The 17,678-nt window shown below is 40.5% G+C and overlaps 1 protein-coding gene across 1 annotated transcript in view; it reads right to left on the reverse strand.

The window, feature by feature from the left end:
• KCNMB4 (potassium calcium-activated channel subfamily M regulatory beta subunit 4) overlaps positions 1 to 17,678 on the reverse strand; it is a 116,895-nt gene that overhangs the window by 37,351 nt on the left and 61,866 nt on the right. The window contains exon 2 of the mRNA XM_040344006.1: positions 5,453 to 5,580. Coding sequence (XP_040199940.1) covers positions 5,453 to 5,580 — 128 coding nt within the window. The remainder of the gene's footprint in view (positions 1 to 5,452; positions 5,581 to 17,678) is intronic.

Genomic DNA, 17,678 nt, shown 5'->3' on the forward strand with positions numbered 1-17,678 from the left:
TGCATTAGTATAAACACATGCCAATGAAAGGAGAGTCCTCTGCCCTTCCAAAATTGTGTCCTGCAAACCAAGTTTTTTTGCAGAATTACCTTCTAGTACAAAGATCACACATGACTTATAGTAGCACTCTTCAAAGGTTCTGCTGTTTAGAGGTCTAGAAAATTTATGAGCCTTTGGTCTGTGGAGTCCTTCAATCAATTTTAAACTCCTTTACTTATGACAAATATATTCATCATCATTCTAATTTATGTCCCAAACACAAGAATGAGAAGATAAAAATTCTTGCATAAAAGCCATAAACATTTCCTTTATACTGCTTTTTCTAAGAAGGCATTGAAACTATATTCCACAGCAGAGCAAGTTATAAACTGTGTTCATTAAGTGTGAACTCTCAATTTTCTTTATACTGCTCATCCTAAATTCTTAACATTATGCCCTATACTACACCTACAAGCTGCAGCATGTAGCGTTTGATTTATTGGATCTTTTGAAGTAAAAAAAAAAAAAAAAAAACATTCTAGAAGTATGTAGTCAAAAGGGGTTTATCACATAAGAAGTAGAGCCACTTTAGGTAGCAAGGTGAATGTTGAGCAGGAACAAAAATTGTCTCTGGACAGCCGCACTCTGAACACATTGTAGCCTTTATTAAAAGAAGGACAGCACTACAAGTCACAGCAAAAAATAAAACCCGACCGCTGACGTGTTTCGCACTGAAACTAGTGCTTAGTCATAGCTAAAAAAAACAAATGATATCAAATATATACACAACCTTAATGAGACCATATAACCGAAGACCCAAGAAAACAGATGGTGTCTAATGATCTAATTAGTTAACAAACCAATAAGTGGGTGGGAGTGTCTCGTGAAAAAAACCTCTAATAAAAGAGAGAAAATGTGTGTTTGGTGATTTACACATATATACCTTCATGTGCATACAAGGATTATATAGAAAATAGCTCTATAAAAAGTTTATAGATGGTGAATGTTATACAGATGTAAAAATAACAAAACAAAAAGACAAAAAGCACCTATTGCAACATTAAATGTGAATGTGTGAGAGCCCCACGGGCCAGTGAATAAATGTACAGGTGTTCTTCATTTCACTGTACAGCACACATTAGCACACCTTGTACATGTACGAGAGATTATTATTTCCCCTTTATTCATTTTATGTCCTCGTGCTGCAACACACACTATACATTTATTCACTGGCACGTGGGGCTCTCACACATTCACTTTAATGTTGCAATAGGTGCTTTTTGTCTTTTTGTTTTGTTGTTTTTACATCTGTAGAACATTCACCATCTATAAACTTTTTATAGAGCTATTTTCTATATAATCCTTGTATGCACATGAAGGTATATATGTGTAAATCACCAAACATACATTTTCTCTCTTTTATTAGAGGGTTTTTTCACGACACCCCCCAACCCACTTATTGGTTTGTTAACTAATTAGATAATTAGACACCATCTGTTTTCTTGGGACTTCAGTTATGGTCTCATTAAGGTTGTGTATATATTTGATATCATTTGTTGTATTTTTTAGCTATGACTAAGCACTAGTTTCAGTGCGAAACGCGTCAGCAGTCGGGTTTTATTTTATTTTACTATGACTTGTAGTGCTGTCCTTTTAATAAAGGCTACAATTTGTTCAGAGTGCGGCTGTCCAGAGACAATTGTTGTTCCTGCTTTGCCAAGTGCATTGCCTGCATCTGAGTGGTCTGCAGCGGGGATATTCATCTGGGTTCCCACCTAGAGCGGCTACTCCCTTTTCCCAAGGTGAATGTTGAGCTTAGGAAACGAGTGACACTTATTTTTTGAACATTTTAAAGTTTTTAAACTGTGACAATAACATTTCTGGTTGATTTAGGATTTTTTTTACCCCCACAAATAGACATTTGACAAGGTGCAGCCATCACTATTTGATTGCCTTTATCCTTTCTGGAAGACTGCTATTCCACCAATATCTTCATATTCGGTGGCAGAGAGAAAGGTGTGTGCCCTTCTAAAACACATTCAGGTCTATTTTCAGCATAGCAGCTGAAAGGAAGAGACTTCACAGCACACAAAAGTCACACAGAGCTCCCCCTGAGGAATGCAAGTGGTAAATATAAAATATTGCCCAATAGTCACATTTAGTTCTGCTGGGTGGTAGGCCACCTAGCTGATTTATAGTCTACTTCTGCCTTCTACCAGTGCGTTTCATTGGTACCTCTGCATTTGTATGAGAAACTACAGTAAAACCAACTTATGAATATTGGTACTTCCCCCCCCCCCCCCCCCCCCTAGCCAACCAGTAAGAAAATTATGGGGATTTAAGAATCTGGGGCAGGCCAAGTGTTCTCTCTTCGCCCAAGGCTCTTGCCTGGGGTGGGTGTGTAAGGAGCAGCCGAGTGATTAGGCCTGAAGATGTGCTTGGAGCAGAATATCTATTTATATGTGGGAGGAAGGGCTGAACCTACAAAAGAGACACCATTTTCCCCACATGTGTTCAACTTAAAGCGGGGGTTCACCCTAAAATAAAAAAAAAAAAAATTTTGTCTACCATCCATTCCAGCATACTAGCGTGAGCCACTCTTGTACACCCTGGGACACAGACGACATCTCTGTTCAGCTGCATGATATCTCTTATATAGTTTACAACACTGTTGTCCAGCTTGGGAACCGCTTTATTGAGGACCTACTGTGCAGGGTTGACATTTCTGCTTGCTGTTTTTGAGATATCTGTTGTCCCAGTGGGCCCCAGGACCACTTATTCTAGCACAGCTGACGTGCGATTTTTCCTGTGACGCCCGATTCAAGCCTGTGATCTGTGTCTTGACCTTATGGTCACTACAAGATCCTTCTCTTGAAAATTTGTGGACAAGTTCTTTAATGATCTTGTGACCCCGTTTGCCTTTTATGCCTTATGGATGCATCCACCGAAGGACCATCTGTCGTATAACTATTTGTTCTCTGTCACTCACGAAATCCTCGTTATCGTCCTGAAGAAGCCCCACGGCGAAACGTTGGCGACTTCTGAGGATTGTGCATACAGTGGTCAATTGTTGTAAATTGTATTGCTATGTATCTCTTTGTAATTTAATATGATATTAAACTTTATTTTTTAATATACTTCCTTGGCCTGAAAGTCTGACCATCAATATCTACTTGTAGTTTTTGTTTCCCCTTTACTATATATACACAGATGTGCCCATGTGAGTGCTATCCTTTTGTATAAAAAAAAAACCCTTTACCCTCCCTCTTTCTTTCCTTCTCTTTTTGCGCCTCAGCTTCCTCTTCCTTCCGTCTTCTATTCCCAACTCTTTCTTTGATTCTAGCGTGAGCTACAGTATGCCTTTACTTTATTTTTTTGCGCCGTACTCACAGTTTAATACATTAGTTACGTTTCAGACTCCCCGCGGGGAGTAGGCGTTCCTATGAAGAGGGGAACATGATTGACAGACGGCTATGGCACGTCACGCTTCCCGAAAATACCCGAAATAGGACTTGAATCTTAATGGCGCCTGCGCAGTCAGCTCCTAGTCTGTGCGCAGGCGCCGTATAACGCCGTAAAGAGCCGAGTCCTACTCCCCGCGGGGAGTAGGAACGCCTACTCCCCGCGGGGAGTCTGAAACAACTAATGGATTAAACTGAGTACGGCGTAAAAAAATAAAAATAAAGGCATACTGTAGCTCACACTAGTATGCTGGATGGCATGGTAGAAACTTGTTTTTTAGGGTGAACCTCTGCTTTAAGTGTTGAAGCAGAAGTCTTCTGCCTGTTCAGTAATTTGTGGTGCTTGAGGCTCTGATCTGGGAACCTGGCTGAGGACAAGAGAGGAACTCATGATGTCAGAAATAAAGGATCAGTAGTCATTAACACATGAGGTTCTGGGTGAGGAACTTGGAGAGTCTGGGAAAGCACAAAGATGGGATCATCGAGACTACTGCTGACACCACTTGTAAAGATTTGGCCGCTATAAAGAAGGTACAGATTGCTGGAATCAACTCAAAGGCTCTTTTCTGTACTGGTGTCTTATTTCTTTGCTATTGAGTAATGGGTGTTCCAAATCCCTTAAACCCCCCCTTTGGAGTTTTGAGTGAGTCAATAAACCCCTTTTTGTTTGCATCTTAAAGTGACTGGCGCCTATCTGGAAACAACCGACTACTGCCCAAGTTATCTACAGCCGGTTGCGAAATGTCAGCCCGCCCTGCCTCTAGGGGTGCTACCATGGCTCGGGTAGTCAGGGGGGTGCTACACCTGATAAACAGGAAAACCCCCCCTCATATTTTTAGTACTAAACATAATAAAAGACAATGAACATTTAATAAAACACTCTGCCTCTTGTTGTCTCTTCTTGACTGGACACCAAAGTGTGTGGACACTTTACAGGTATTAAAATAATGAACCAAGGGACTTAAATGAAAATGGAAACATTTTCAGCAAAATAATGGCAGCATGATCTATGACACACATCAGGAGTGCAATACTTTTACAAAGTACCAGCATCACACTATAATACACACACACACACACACACACACATTTTTTTTTTATATATATTATATACACACACATATACATACATACAAAAAAAAAATAATGAATTGTCAGAAAGTCTAGGTGGGTATTATGAAAAAAAAACTGTTAAAAGGAGGGTTTATATAATTAATGGGTCTCCCTGTTGGGGTGTGTCCTTTTTTCAGGATCTGTGAACACTTAATACACTTGAAATTTCCACATTGTGGTTGCACTTTAGTCAATTTGCACATAGTAACTGCTTTCCAAGTTGCTTCCCATTAGTTAAATGGGATTGTGTGAACTTTCAATATTGAAGAGCTAAACTTGTTTCACATAAAGAATTATTGCATCTTAGAACATATGGCTCTGTATATATCATGGAACCAATATACCAAGGTTAATAAATCAGACAACCATAGAAACTAAATAGGCATACAACAGCACTGTAACCGTTTCTTGTGCACCTACTGTAGTGTAGCCTCGTACACACGATCAGTCCATCCGATGAGAACGGTCTGAAGGACCGTTGTCATAGGTTAACCGATGAAGCTGACAGATGGTCCGTCGCGCCTACACACCATCGGTTAAAAAAAACGATCGTGTCAGAATGCGGTGACGTAAAAAACACAACGACGTGCTGAAAAAAACAAAGTTCAATGCTTCCAAGCATGCGTCGACTTGATTCTGAGCATGTGTGGATTTTTAACCGATGGTCGTGCCTACTAACGGTCGGTTTTGACCTATCGGTTAGGAATCCATTGGTTAAATTTAAAGCAAGTTGGCTTTTTTTTTAACCTTTGGATAAATAACCTATGGGGCCCACACACGATCGGTTTTGACCAATTAAAACGGTCCATCAGACCGTTGTCCTCTGGTTAACCCATCGTGTGTACGAGGCCTTAGAGTTAATAATGTATTTTAGAGATGTTTATAAAGCCATACTGTACCTTCTATGCTGGTTAAAGTAGCAGATAAAAGGCTCAAAGCCAACCTCCTTATTCCAATATTTCTCAAAGCGCAGGACACTCTCCGAATTCTTCTGGTTTTCTCTCTCACACGGAGGGATGTATGAGCACTGTTAAAGTAGATTACAAAACAATTACATTTCTTCCTACTTCAGTGAACGTGTTATCTGACATTTTTATTTTATTTTGCAAAGACAAATGAAATATAAAGAGAAGAGCAGAAAAATTTAAGATAGGCAGTTTTCCCCTTGATACTGCAGCCAACTCTAATTTTTAGAGCGGGGAACTTTTGTCAGATTATTTAATGTGCAAGTCTGTACTGGAAATTTACCAGCTTTCCTAGATTTGTGCTCATGTGAGGTAAAATGGGAGGGGGCAATGCTGAGCCCTAGAGCAGCACAGTGAGGAGCAATTATAGCTGCTAAGAAGTGGAAACCAAAGCGCACAATATTATTGACCACCGCATTGTACACAGGGCTGCGTCTTACATAGGTTGTACATAATACTCCTGGCAGTGCATTCAGTATGTTGTATATTATAGCTTTTAAACCCTTCACTTTATACTCCTGACCCCTGCACTGCATACAATATGCCATACGTTATTCTACTGACCACTGCACTGTATGTGCCATGTTGTACATTATACACATGAGCCGGCTTTGTATATGCTATGTTTTACATTATATTCCTGAGCCTGGCACTGTATGTGCCATGTTGTACATTATACCAAACCCTGCACTGTATATGCTACATTGTACATTATACACCTGTCCCCTGCACTGTTTGTGCTGTGTTGTACATTATACTCCTGAGCCGTGCACTGTATACATGCTATGTTGACATTATACTTGGGTCCCCTGCACTATATATATCCAAGTTAGATAAAATACACCTGACCCCTGCACTGCATTCACCGTGATGTACATTATAAACATGCACTACATATGCCATGTTGTACATTCTACTCCCGAGCCATGCATTGTAGATATGCTATACTGACATTATACTCTGGTCCCCTGCATAGGTTGTTAGGATATGTTGTGTGTTATATTAAGCTGCGTGTCTTTAACTATTTTTTTTTTTAAAGATTTTTGCCTCCTACAAAAACATTTCAACCTATCGGCAAGCACGACGGGTTTCACAGTACTCAGGAGAATGGTCAGTGACAAAAGAAAAAAAAAAAAAAAAGGTATGCCAAATTTTCTTGCAGTGCAAGTTGTGTTTTTGCTATACATTGAAGCCGACAGTACGCATATATATGGCCTCACTGGACTGGGCTTTTTCCGTGGTGATGCATATATGCGTATTGGTCTTTGTGCTGAAATAATAATGATAATAATACAAACAGAATCCACCTGGATACACAATATAGTTGTAATGATATGTAGAGTTTTACTAACATATTGTTGCAACATTGTGCTTGGGCCTTAACATTTGTTTTACCATTAGGCTTGAAGGGGTTACATTCAGACCTTACAGACCAAACGTTTCAGCTAGTTAAACAAATACATAAACAAATTTTACCAATTAACAATCTTGGCTGTGTTTTGTCCTTGTTAATGGTAAATCTCCTTGTATACACAGCAGGCCAGATTCACAGAAGAGATTCGACAGCGTATCTCCTGATACGCCGTCGTATCTGAGAGTATCTATGCGGCTGATTCATAGAATCAGTTACGCATAGATATCCCTAAGATCCGACAGGTGTAATTGACTTACACTGTCGGATTTTAGGATGCAATACTTCGGCCGCCGCTGGGTGGAGTTCGCGTCATTTTCCAGCGTCGGGTATGCAAATGAGCTTTTACGGCGATCCACAAAGGTTTTCGCATTCGTTACGTCGGCGCTAGTCGTTTTTTCCCGTCGCAAAGTTACGGCTGCTTTAACATTGCTTAAATTTAGACGAGCCATGTTAAAGTATGGCCGTCGTTCCCGCGTCGAATTTCAATTTTTTTTATTTTTTTTGCGCAAGACGTCCGGGAATACGAAAGTATGTTACGCACGTCGCCGTTCAAAAAAATTACGTCACTTCGCGCAAAGCACGGCAGGAATTTCAAAACGGAGCATGCGCAGTACGTCCGGCGCGGAAGCGCGCCTAATTTAAATGGTACATGTCCCATTTGAATTAGGCGGGCTTGCGCCGGACGCCTTTACGTTACACCGCCGTAATTTACACGCAAGTGCTTGGTGAATCAGGCACTTGCGCTGAAAACTTGCGCCGGTGTAACGTATAGACGATACGTTACGCCGCCGCAGTTATATGTGAATCTGGCCCAGCATTTTTAGATTAAGTTGCACAATAGGTTAACAGCATGCCTTCTGTTGTGCAGCCCAAATGTGTTCCGATGTATGAGGTCGGGTGCCTCGACATTTTTTACACCTTCCACACAACCAAATCCATTTTAAATAAAATCTCCATCCACTGGTTTGCTGGATGCACAGCTGGAATGTTGTTTTGCATTGTTGGCAACTATAGGGTTTGGAGAGATTTCTTATTTTTCTGTCCTAGTAGCAGGGGATCAGAGACTGGAAATCACCCCACAGGGGCACAGACGGCAATCATATTTTTTTTTTTAATAAAGCGGAGAACTGTTAAAACTCTTGTTGGGTAGTGGTCTGTGTCCTCACTTCTGGTATCACAGGGATAGAAGAGAAAGTTTGGCCAGTGGAATCAGACAGTAATAATCCTTTATGGAAGTTATTTTCTTCCCTCTCTATTTCTAAATAAAACGTTGTGGCTGGGCCATTTATGTGGAGTCTAAATGCAACCTCTTTTTCTGGTGACAATCTAAGAGGGGAATGTAGCTGTCTTCTCTAACTTCAATGCGTTTAGACATAGGAAGGAAGTGTACAACAATTTCCCTAAAAGATCACAGGCAGGGAAAAACAAACAAACAAAAAAAAAACCCACACACTTGTTATGGGTTTTAACCATGCTTTACTCCAACCCAAGCTAAAAACAAAGTAGCATTAGATATACTTTTGAGTAGTCCTTACTCTCCCTAACTGACTTAAAGGGGTTGCAAAAGTTTTCTCCCCGCAGGGATGATGTAGTCCCAAGGGAGGGGGTGAGCACACTGACTAACCCCCAGCCAGAACGGCTCAAGTGATGGGGCAAGCTTACTGAGGAGGAACAGGAAGTGAGAAATTCAGACAAAGAAAAAAAACATTTAGAAGGGAAAAAAAATCGAAGGAAAAAGGTTAGTGAACAAACAATGCACTAGCTTAAAAAAGGAACCCAACCTCCCTCCACTCAGCTGCCTCATTAAAAGTAAAAAGGCAGTTTTTTTTTGTTTTGTTTTTTAATGTTTGAATCTTTTTACAATTTTCTTTTTAATCCGTCTTCACAACCTCAGTTGTTATTCTCTCCTAGACCAGAATGATGCGTCCCTACTCCCTCTGCCCCCAGGGAAACCACATAATTTATCCCAGGAGGCTGCAGGAGCAAACAGAGCAGCCCTGGCAGTGCCATCAAAGGCTGGCCTGGCTTATTGACATAAAACAAAACGAAAGATGTGGGCACCCAAAGGCTATCTCCCAAAACTAGTTTATTGGACTAAAACCACATAAAAAAAAGTTATGCATGCGGAGATGAAGTGGCCATCTCCACAGAGAGTGCACTCTGGCCTTGGAAACACAAATTGCCTTCTAAAAATCCATGGCCCAACCCTCCCACGAAAAGCCATGGGAGTTTTGGATCATGGATTTTAGAGGGCAATTTGTGTTTCCAAGGGCAGAGTGCACTCTCGGTGGAGATGACCACTTCATCTCCGCATGCATACCTTTGATGCAGATTTATTCCAATTAACTACCTTTGGGTGTTCGCGTTTTCTTTTTGATTTGTCAATAACTATATGCCCTTTGAATACACCCTGACCCCATCAGATGGGCAACACCCAATCTAAAATATAATATCAGGTTCCCAGCATTTTATTACATTTTTTATTTTCATCAAAGGCTGGCTGCATGAAACTGGTGGAGGTAGCCGGGTCCTAATGACCAAAGAGGACCAAATTGGCCACACAAAACGTGGATTGTACACCCGAGAAGCATATTGCAGCAGGACAATGCTGGATCCACCGAGCAGGTAAGTGTGTAAATATTGGACAACACCTTTCACCATTTTTGTTACCCGTCTCTGGACTTGTTCAATTTTATCAATAGCTTTCTGAAAGTGAGGTCTCCACAACTGAACACAGTATTCTAATTGAGGTCTGTGTCCGGTTCTGGAGCCCTCACTTACACAAAGACAAGAACTTGCACAAAGATAAAAAAAAAACATAATATACAGGGAGTGCAGAATTATTAGGCAAATTAGTATTTTGACCACATCATCCTCTTTATGCATGTTGTCTTACTCCAAGCTGTATAGGCTCGAAAGCCTACTACCAATTAAGCATATTAGGTGATGTGCATCTCTGTAATGAGAAGGGGTGTGGTCTAATGACATCAACACCCTATATCAGGTGTGCATAATTATTAGTCAACTTCCTTTCCTTTGGCAAAATGGGTCAAAAGAAGGACTTGACAGGCTCAGAAAAGTCAAAAATAGTGAGATATCTTGCAGAGGGATGCCGCACTCTTAAAATTGCAAAACTTCTGAAGCGTGATCATCGAACAATCAAGCGTTTCATTCAAAATAGTCAACAGGGTCGCAAGAAGCGTGTGGAAAAACCAAGGCGCAAAATAACTGCCCATGAACTGAGAAAAGTCAAGCGTGCAGCTGCCAAGATGCCACTTGCCACCAGTTTGGCCATATTTCAGAGCTGCAACATCACTGGAGTGCCCAAAAGCACAAGGTGTGCAATACCCAGAGACATGGCCAAGGTAAGAAAGGCTGAAAAACGACGACCACCACTGAACAAGACACACAAGCTGAAACGTCAAGACCGTGCCAAGAAATATCTCAAGAATGATTTTTCTAAGGTTTTGTGGACTGATGAAATGAGAGTGAGTCTTGATGGGCCAGATGGATGGGCCCGTGGCTGGATTGGTAAAGGGCAGAGAGCTCCAGTCCGACTCAGACGCCAGCAAGGTGGTGGTGGAGTACTGGTTTGGGCTGGTATCAAAGATGAGCTTGTGGGGCCTTTTCGGGTTGAGGATGGAGTCAAGCTCAACTCCCAGTCCTACTGCCAGTTTCTGGAAGACACCTTCTTCAAGCAGTGGTACAGGAAGAAGTCTGCATCCTTCAAGAAAAACATGATTTTCATGCAGGACAATGCTCCATCACACGCGTCCAAGTACTCCACAGCGTGGCTGGCAAGAAAGGGTATAAAAGAAGAAAAACTAATGACATGGCCTCCTTGTTCACCTGATCTGAACCCCATTGAGAACCTGTGGTCCATCATCAAATGTGAGATTTACAAGGAGGGAAAACAGTACACCTCTCTGAACAGTGTCTGGGAGGCTGTGGTTGCTGCTGCACGCAATGTTGATGGTGAACAGATCAAAACACTGACAGAATCCATGGATGTCAGGCTTTTGAGTGTCCTTGCAAAGAAAGGTGGCTATATTGGTCACTGATTTGTTTTTGTTTTGTTTTTGAATGTCAGAAATGTATATTTGTGAATGTTGAGATGTTATATTGGTTTCACTGGTAAAAATAAATAATTGAAATGGGTATATATTTTTTTTTGTTAAGTTGCCTAATAATTATGCACAGTAATAGTCACCTGCACACACAGATATCCCCCTAAAATAGCTAAAACTAAAAACAAACTAAAAACTACTTCCAAAAATATTCAGCTTTGATATTAATGAGTTTTTTGGGTTCATTGAGAACATGGTTGTTGTTCAATAATAAAATTAATCCTCAAAAATACAACTTGCCTAATAATTCTGCACTCCCTGTATAGGGTAAGTCAGCCCTGAAAACCGTGCAATAAAGGCTGTTGGTGCTCAGTGATGCTGCCCCAGGCTGAGGTGTAGGACCTGTTGGCACTCAGGATAGTAAAGATGACAGCTTAAGAAAAGCTCTTCCAGGGAGCAATGAACATTTAAGCATGAAACCACTGCTCACCATGCCTATCCTAGTGTGGATGTATAAGTGAAAGACGGTCATTGGGCCATGGCCCCTGACATGTTTCGCTCTGCCCCGGGGCTTAATCACCGATGCAAAAACAGTGCAAGGGTTAAAACCCTGTACATCCCAAGCCAATACAGCCATACGGGCTCAGACTACTCCTCCCACCAGCACAACAGTTCTGCCAATTACATATCACCTTATTATTCAAAGCCATATATATCCAGCATGGATCAATTGGGTTTACCATAATCCTATGGCTAAAAAAAAAAAAAAGTAGCAAGTACTAGAATGTGACATGTAAAGTTTCAAATAAGTAAAGAAGACAGTGTTAGTATTGGCCAAGATCTAATGGGATAACAGCATGTGGCTAGAAAAACAGATTTATTTTTAATGTTTTACTAGCCTTGCTCTCTGAGCCTGCAATTTAAAATATATGATATAACACTCCATGTGAGAGGACCATATTTATTCCCCACCACCAGAAATGTGGTGCTCAGACCAACCAGGATCTTTTCAGAAAATGACTTGCCAACACATTGCTCTGACAGCACATTGGTGGATCCCATGTTAGTAGACAAAGTACAGTAAAACCTTGGTTTGCAAGCAGAATTCATTCCAGAAACATGCTTGTAATCCAAAGCACTTGTATATCAAAGCATTTTTTTTACAGGGTATAAAAGAGAAGAGAGGCACCTCTAGGTGTAGCAATAAGTTGCTAAATGTTGTACCTTCATTAAATCTAACCATATTGGTACACTTAGAGGCGCCTCTCTTTTTTATACTCAGTTGTGACATGACGCTACTCTTATATCAAGACATCGCTTGTATATAAAAGTCAAAATTTCTTAAAAAAAAAATATATATATATATATATATATATATATATATATATATATATATATATATATATATATATATATATATATATATATATATATATATATATATATATATATATATATATATATATATATATATATATATATATATATATATATATATATATATATATTTTTGCTTGTCTTGCAAAACGCTCTCAAACCAAGTTACTCTGAAACCAAGGTTTTACTGTATTAAGTAAAGCTGGCAATGTTATTGAAGGAACCCCACAGAACAGAAAAGAAAAAAAAAAAAGGCAACCTTTATATCAGCCGTCACTAAATGGCGGCCCGCGGTCCGAGTTCCGGACCAAGTGAAGCTCCTGCCCGGACCGCCAGTATAATGATAAATGTCCTCAACCAGTTGTTTGCTGGGACTGCGGGTTTCCCCAGCAACCAGTGACCTCATTCAAGGTATGTGGGACACATGGTTAGCTAGTGATCACTAATGGGCATATTTATATTGTGCACACTGCTGGGCATTTTTTTTTTATGTTAAGGGGCACTTTGATGGACATATTTTTAATGTGCACACTGATGGGCATATTTTGTTAAGGGGCACACTGATGGACACATTTTGTTGTGCCCATCAGAGTTTCCCTTAACATAAAATGTGCCCATCAGCGTGCATATTAAAAATATACCCATCAGCGTGCCTCTTAAAATAAAATGTGCCCATCAGTGTGCCCCTTAAAATAACAGATGCCCATCAGCGTGACCCTTATTTTATGTTAAGGGGCACGCTGATGGGCACATTTTATGTTAAGGGGCACTCTGATGGGCATATTTTATGTTAAGGGGCACTCTGATGGGCATATTTTATGTTAAGGGGCACTCTGATGGGCATATTTTATTTTAAGAGCAACACTGATGGGCACATTTTGAATTAGGGGCACTCTGATGGGCAGATTTTACGTTTTGTTGTGCCCATCAGAGTGCCCCTTAATATGAAATCTGCCCATCAGGGTGCCCCTTAACATAAAATTTTCCCATCAGCGTGACCCTTATTTTATGTTAAGGGGGACTCTGATAGGGACATCTGATGTAAGGAGGCACTCTGACGGGAATGCCTGATGTAAAGGAGCACTGTGATGGGGACCCCTGATTTAAAGAAGCACCGTGATGGGGACCCCTGATTTAAAGAAGCACTGTGATGGGGACACCTGATGTAAAGGAGCGCTGTGATGGGGACACCTGATGTAAAGGGGCGCTGTGATGGGGACACCTGATGTAAAGGGGCGCTGTGATGGGGACACCTGATGTAAAGGAGCGCTGTGATGGGGACACCTGATGTAAAGGAGCGCTGTGATGGGGACACCTGATGTAAAGGAGCGCTGTGATGGGGACACCTGATGTAAAGGAGCGCTGTGATGGGGACACCTGATGTAAAGGAGCGCTGTGATGGGGACACCTGATGTAAAGGGGCGCTGTGATGGGGACTTGAGATTCGGACCTCGGCCCAAAGAAAAATTTTAGTGACCGGACCTCCTTGAATTTTAATTCAAGACCCCTGCTTTATATTGTCAGAATATGTAAATAGAATACTATCATTTGCTGCATACATACATTAAAGCTGACCAAGAAATTATAAAACGCAAATTCTTTTTTTCACTTGGCTGAAAGCTTAAATTTACAGCTAAAGATGAAATATGGTATGAAACTATTCATCCAAAAATAAAAAGCATATTGTCTCTGGGCAATTTACAATTTCCCAGGAGCTAAAAGCACCATTGTGGGCTCAGCTGTTCTGTTTTTTCACTCTGTAATAATATACAGTGTAATCTGCAACACAATCAGTGTAGTATTCTTAAAAAGATAGCATCCTGAGACCTGCAACATGCAATATTGATTCTCTGCAGCACAGCAAGGCTATCTCTATGTTATCTCTAAGTAACAAGACAATCTACAGTAATAACCAACAAAAGAAGCCATCATTGTAATTGTCTGAGTTTGGATCATGCTTGAATATTGATCGAATGAAAATCACATATTCATATTATATACACACACACACACACACACACACACACACATATTTATTATTTGCATACATGAGTGCAAAGATCTTAAAAAAAAAAATAAAAACATTTTTTTTTTCCCCCTCAAATATAAAATTATAAAAAAAGGGAAGATAAACCTACAGAAGAGTCAATATAGGCGTAGAGTAGAACAGTAAGGTTCAGCATGGTGGCTGGTGTCAATTGGAAAATTGTTACAAAAAGTATTGTGAATTTATTTTTGTATATTTTTTAAATAAAACATTGAGCGGTTTCTGACTTTAAAAGGTTGAAATTAAGCCATTGTGTTGCGATGTGCGTTACCGCAACACGCAGCCCTGCATGTTATGCACGTTGGTGAGCTGCTGTGCCTGTCATTCTGAATGTACCTGCATTGCAGCACACCACACAGTATGGCAATGTGTTGAGGTGCGCTATGGTGCTAAAAAGGATGCATGCACTTTGTGTGCGTTTTGGTGCTTCAAGCAAAGAAAAGGCCATTTCAAACTGATCAGTTTTTGTACAGCTTAAAGCGGAGTTCCAGGCTAAAACTCAAACTAGGTGTAATCCAATCAAGCACAGCAGGGTTTCTGTCCGACATGGCGAGGTACGTCATCTCCAGATTTCTGCTTTGGGGGGGCCCCGACCTTGCGAGAGCCCTAGACAGGCAGGTGTCCCTCTATTAAAAGTCAGCAGCTACATTATTTGTAGCTGCTGACTTAAAAAATAAAATAAAAATAAGAGGCTGGAACTCCACTTTAAGGGTGCATTCACACCCGAGCGTCTTGTAGCCTGAAGCTCCAAAACGCTAGAGGGGAAAAAATCCATTATTCTCAATGGAGATGGTTCAAATCTCCACTCCAAAACGTCTGAAGCCGAACGCCTGAAGCGCAAACAAGTTCTGGACCCTTTTTTGTTGCTCGAATTGGGCCAATTTGATTTGAACGTTTGTATTCCTATAGAAACTAATGGAAACGCTTGATTCACGCGTCTAGCGCGATAACGAGCATTTCTACAAGCGTTTTGTCGCTTTAATCTGTTCTGCGAAATAGAATATTCACCCAGGAAGATAAAAAAAATTAAATCTAAAAACATAGCAACAAATGAAAGATGGATCATTTTTTCTATTGGCTAAAATAAAAAAAAAACGTCAAAGTTCGAAAACGTCGGACAACGCTGTATGCAAATGCGTGACAAAACGCCGGAAAAAAAACGCTCAAAACCGCTACGTTCAGGTGTGAATGGGGCCTAAGAGTTTTGAAAAACTGCATCAAAGAAGCAGCATGCAAGACTTTTCAAAGCGCAGTGCACCTGCAGTATGAAGCGCTCTATAGGATTTAAAAGAAATACATTTTTCATGCATTTTCTTATGCTTTTTAAACCCCCCCAAAAAATTCAGTGTGAAACGGCCCAAAACGTGTGCACATTAATGCCGCACAGGTCATTCAATGGAACTTGCACTTGTCCTGCTGCAATTAGAATTGTTTTCATCATACCATACGGCCAGCAGTATAGTATAATTTGAATGCAAAAATTAACAAAATCAGCCAACATGCCCAAGATACAAAAAACACAAGATCCGGGTTTGTATGTGTGACCTCTGGCAGTAAAGCTCTGCCATACAGTACGTGGCCAAGGATAGGCCGAACACCCCCCGGTTCGGTTCACACCAGAACTTGTAGAACAGGTAAAAAATTTGTTCAAACACGCACACACTGTTAAAGTCTATGGGACACTAACATGAAAAATCAAAAGTGACAATTTTAAAGGCCAATATGCAAGTTATTGCCATAAAAAGTGTTTGGGGACCTGGGTCCTGCCCCAGGGGACATGTATCAATGCAAACAAAAAAGTTTAAAATGGCAATTTTTTTGGGAGCAGCGATTTTAATAATGCCGTGTTATGAAACAGTACCTGCAGAAAAATTACATTTCTAAAAAGGAAAAAAGGTAATTTAAAAACTGTAAATGAATTGTCAGTTCCTGCAATACAGATAAAAAAGTCATTGAAAGAAAAAAAAAATGGCAAGGGCCCTTTGGGTCTGGTATGAATATTAAGGGAAACCCTGAACCAAAATATGAAAGAAAGAAAAAAAAAGTATGGATTTTGAGGGGGATTTTGGTTCAGGGTTCCCCTTAATAGTCATACCAGACCCAAAAGGTCCTGGTAATGGACTGGGGGGGAACCCATGCCGATTTTTTCAAATGACTTTTCTGTATTGCAGGACCCGACAATTCATTATAAACGCAAGTTTTAAATTAGTTTTTTTCCTTTAGAAATGTAATTTTGTGTAGGTACTGTTGTCAACACAGGGAAAAGGCGCCACTTTATAGGCATACTATAGACACCCCCAGGTACGAAATTTAAAAGGAATATTTCACTTTAAGCATTATTAAAAAAAAAAAAAAAAAAAAAAAAAAAAAAAAAAGCACTGCTCCTGAAAAAACATCAGTTTTTAAAAAACATTTTTGCATTGATACATGTCCCCTGGGGCAGGACCCAGGTCCCCAAACACTTTGACAAATACCATGCATATCCTTTAAAAATTCACACTTTTGATTTCCCCCATAGACTTTTAAAGGGTGTTCCGCAGCCTTCAAATTTGCAGCGAACACCCCAAATTGTTTTCTATTCGGTGAACAGGCGAACGTCCAGTCAAACTTCCATTCGACTCGAACGTCGGGCTCATCCCTATATGTGGCATTAAACCCTGGTAAAACCATGTCTCAACTTTCCCTTATTAATGCCCCATGCACTCTCCTGCTCCCCTTGCCAGGTCTCAGCATAGCAGTAACCTGCACTGTTTGCGTCATGTATAAAAAAAAAAAAAAAAAAAAAAGAAGAGCAGTAAAGTTTTCATCCAGGCTGGAAATCCCAGAGGTGGCCGAGGCTCAGGAATTACAGTAAGTAATAAGCTAGGAAATAGAGCCGTTTAGTCTGTATTGTAGTAAAAGGTACAACTGTCTTTTTAATACTGTCTATACCCACATTAAAGGGGAACTAAAGACTACTCACCCTCACCCCCCCCCCCCCCCCCCCGGCTGGTACCAACATCTTCTCCTCCGCTTTTTCAGTCTTCGGCCATCTTCCTTGGTCAACAGGGAACAACGCAACTTCCATGCAAACACACCAAGGCATGGCAAGAATCCTATTGACTCGTTCGCTTGAGCGATTTAAAGATTCACCAAAAATGTTTCAACACTTGACACTAGCTTTCCATTATATTCAATGGTGGCCATTCACACCTGAGCATAGTGTTTGAAGCGCATAAAAGGAAGGAGAAAGAAGATAAAGTGTGAAGGGGTTTG

This window comes from Rana temporaria, chromosome 3, assembly GCF_905171775.1.
Source record: "Rana temporaria chromosome 3, aRanTem1.1, whole genome shotgun sequence".
Classification (NCBI taxonomy): domain Eukaryota; kingdom Metazoa; phylum Chordata; class Amphibia; order Anura; family Ranidae; genus Rana; species Rana temporaria.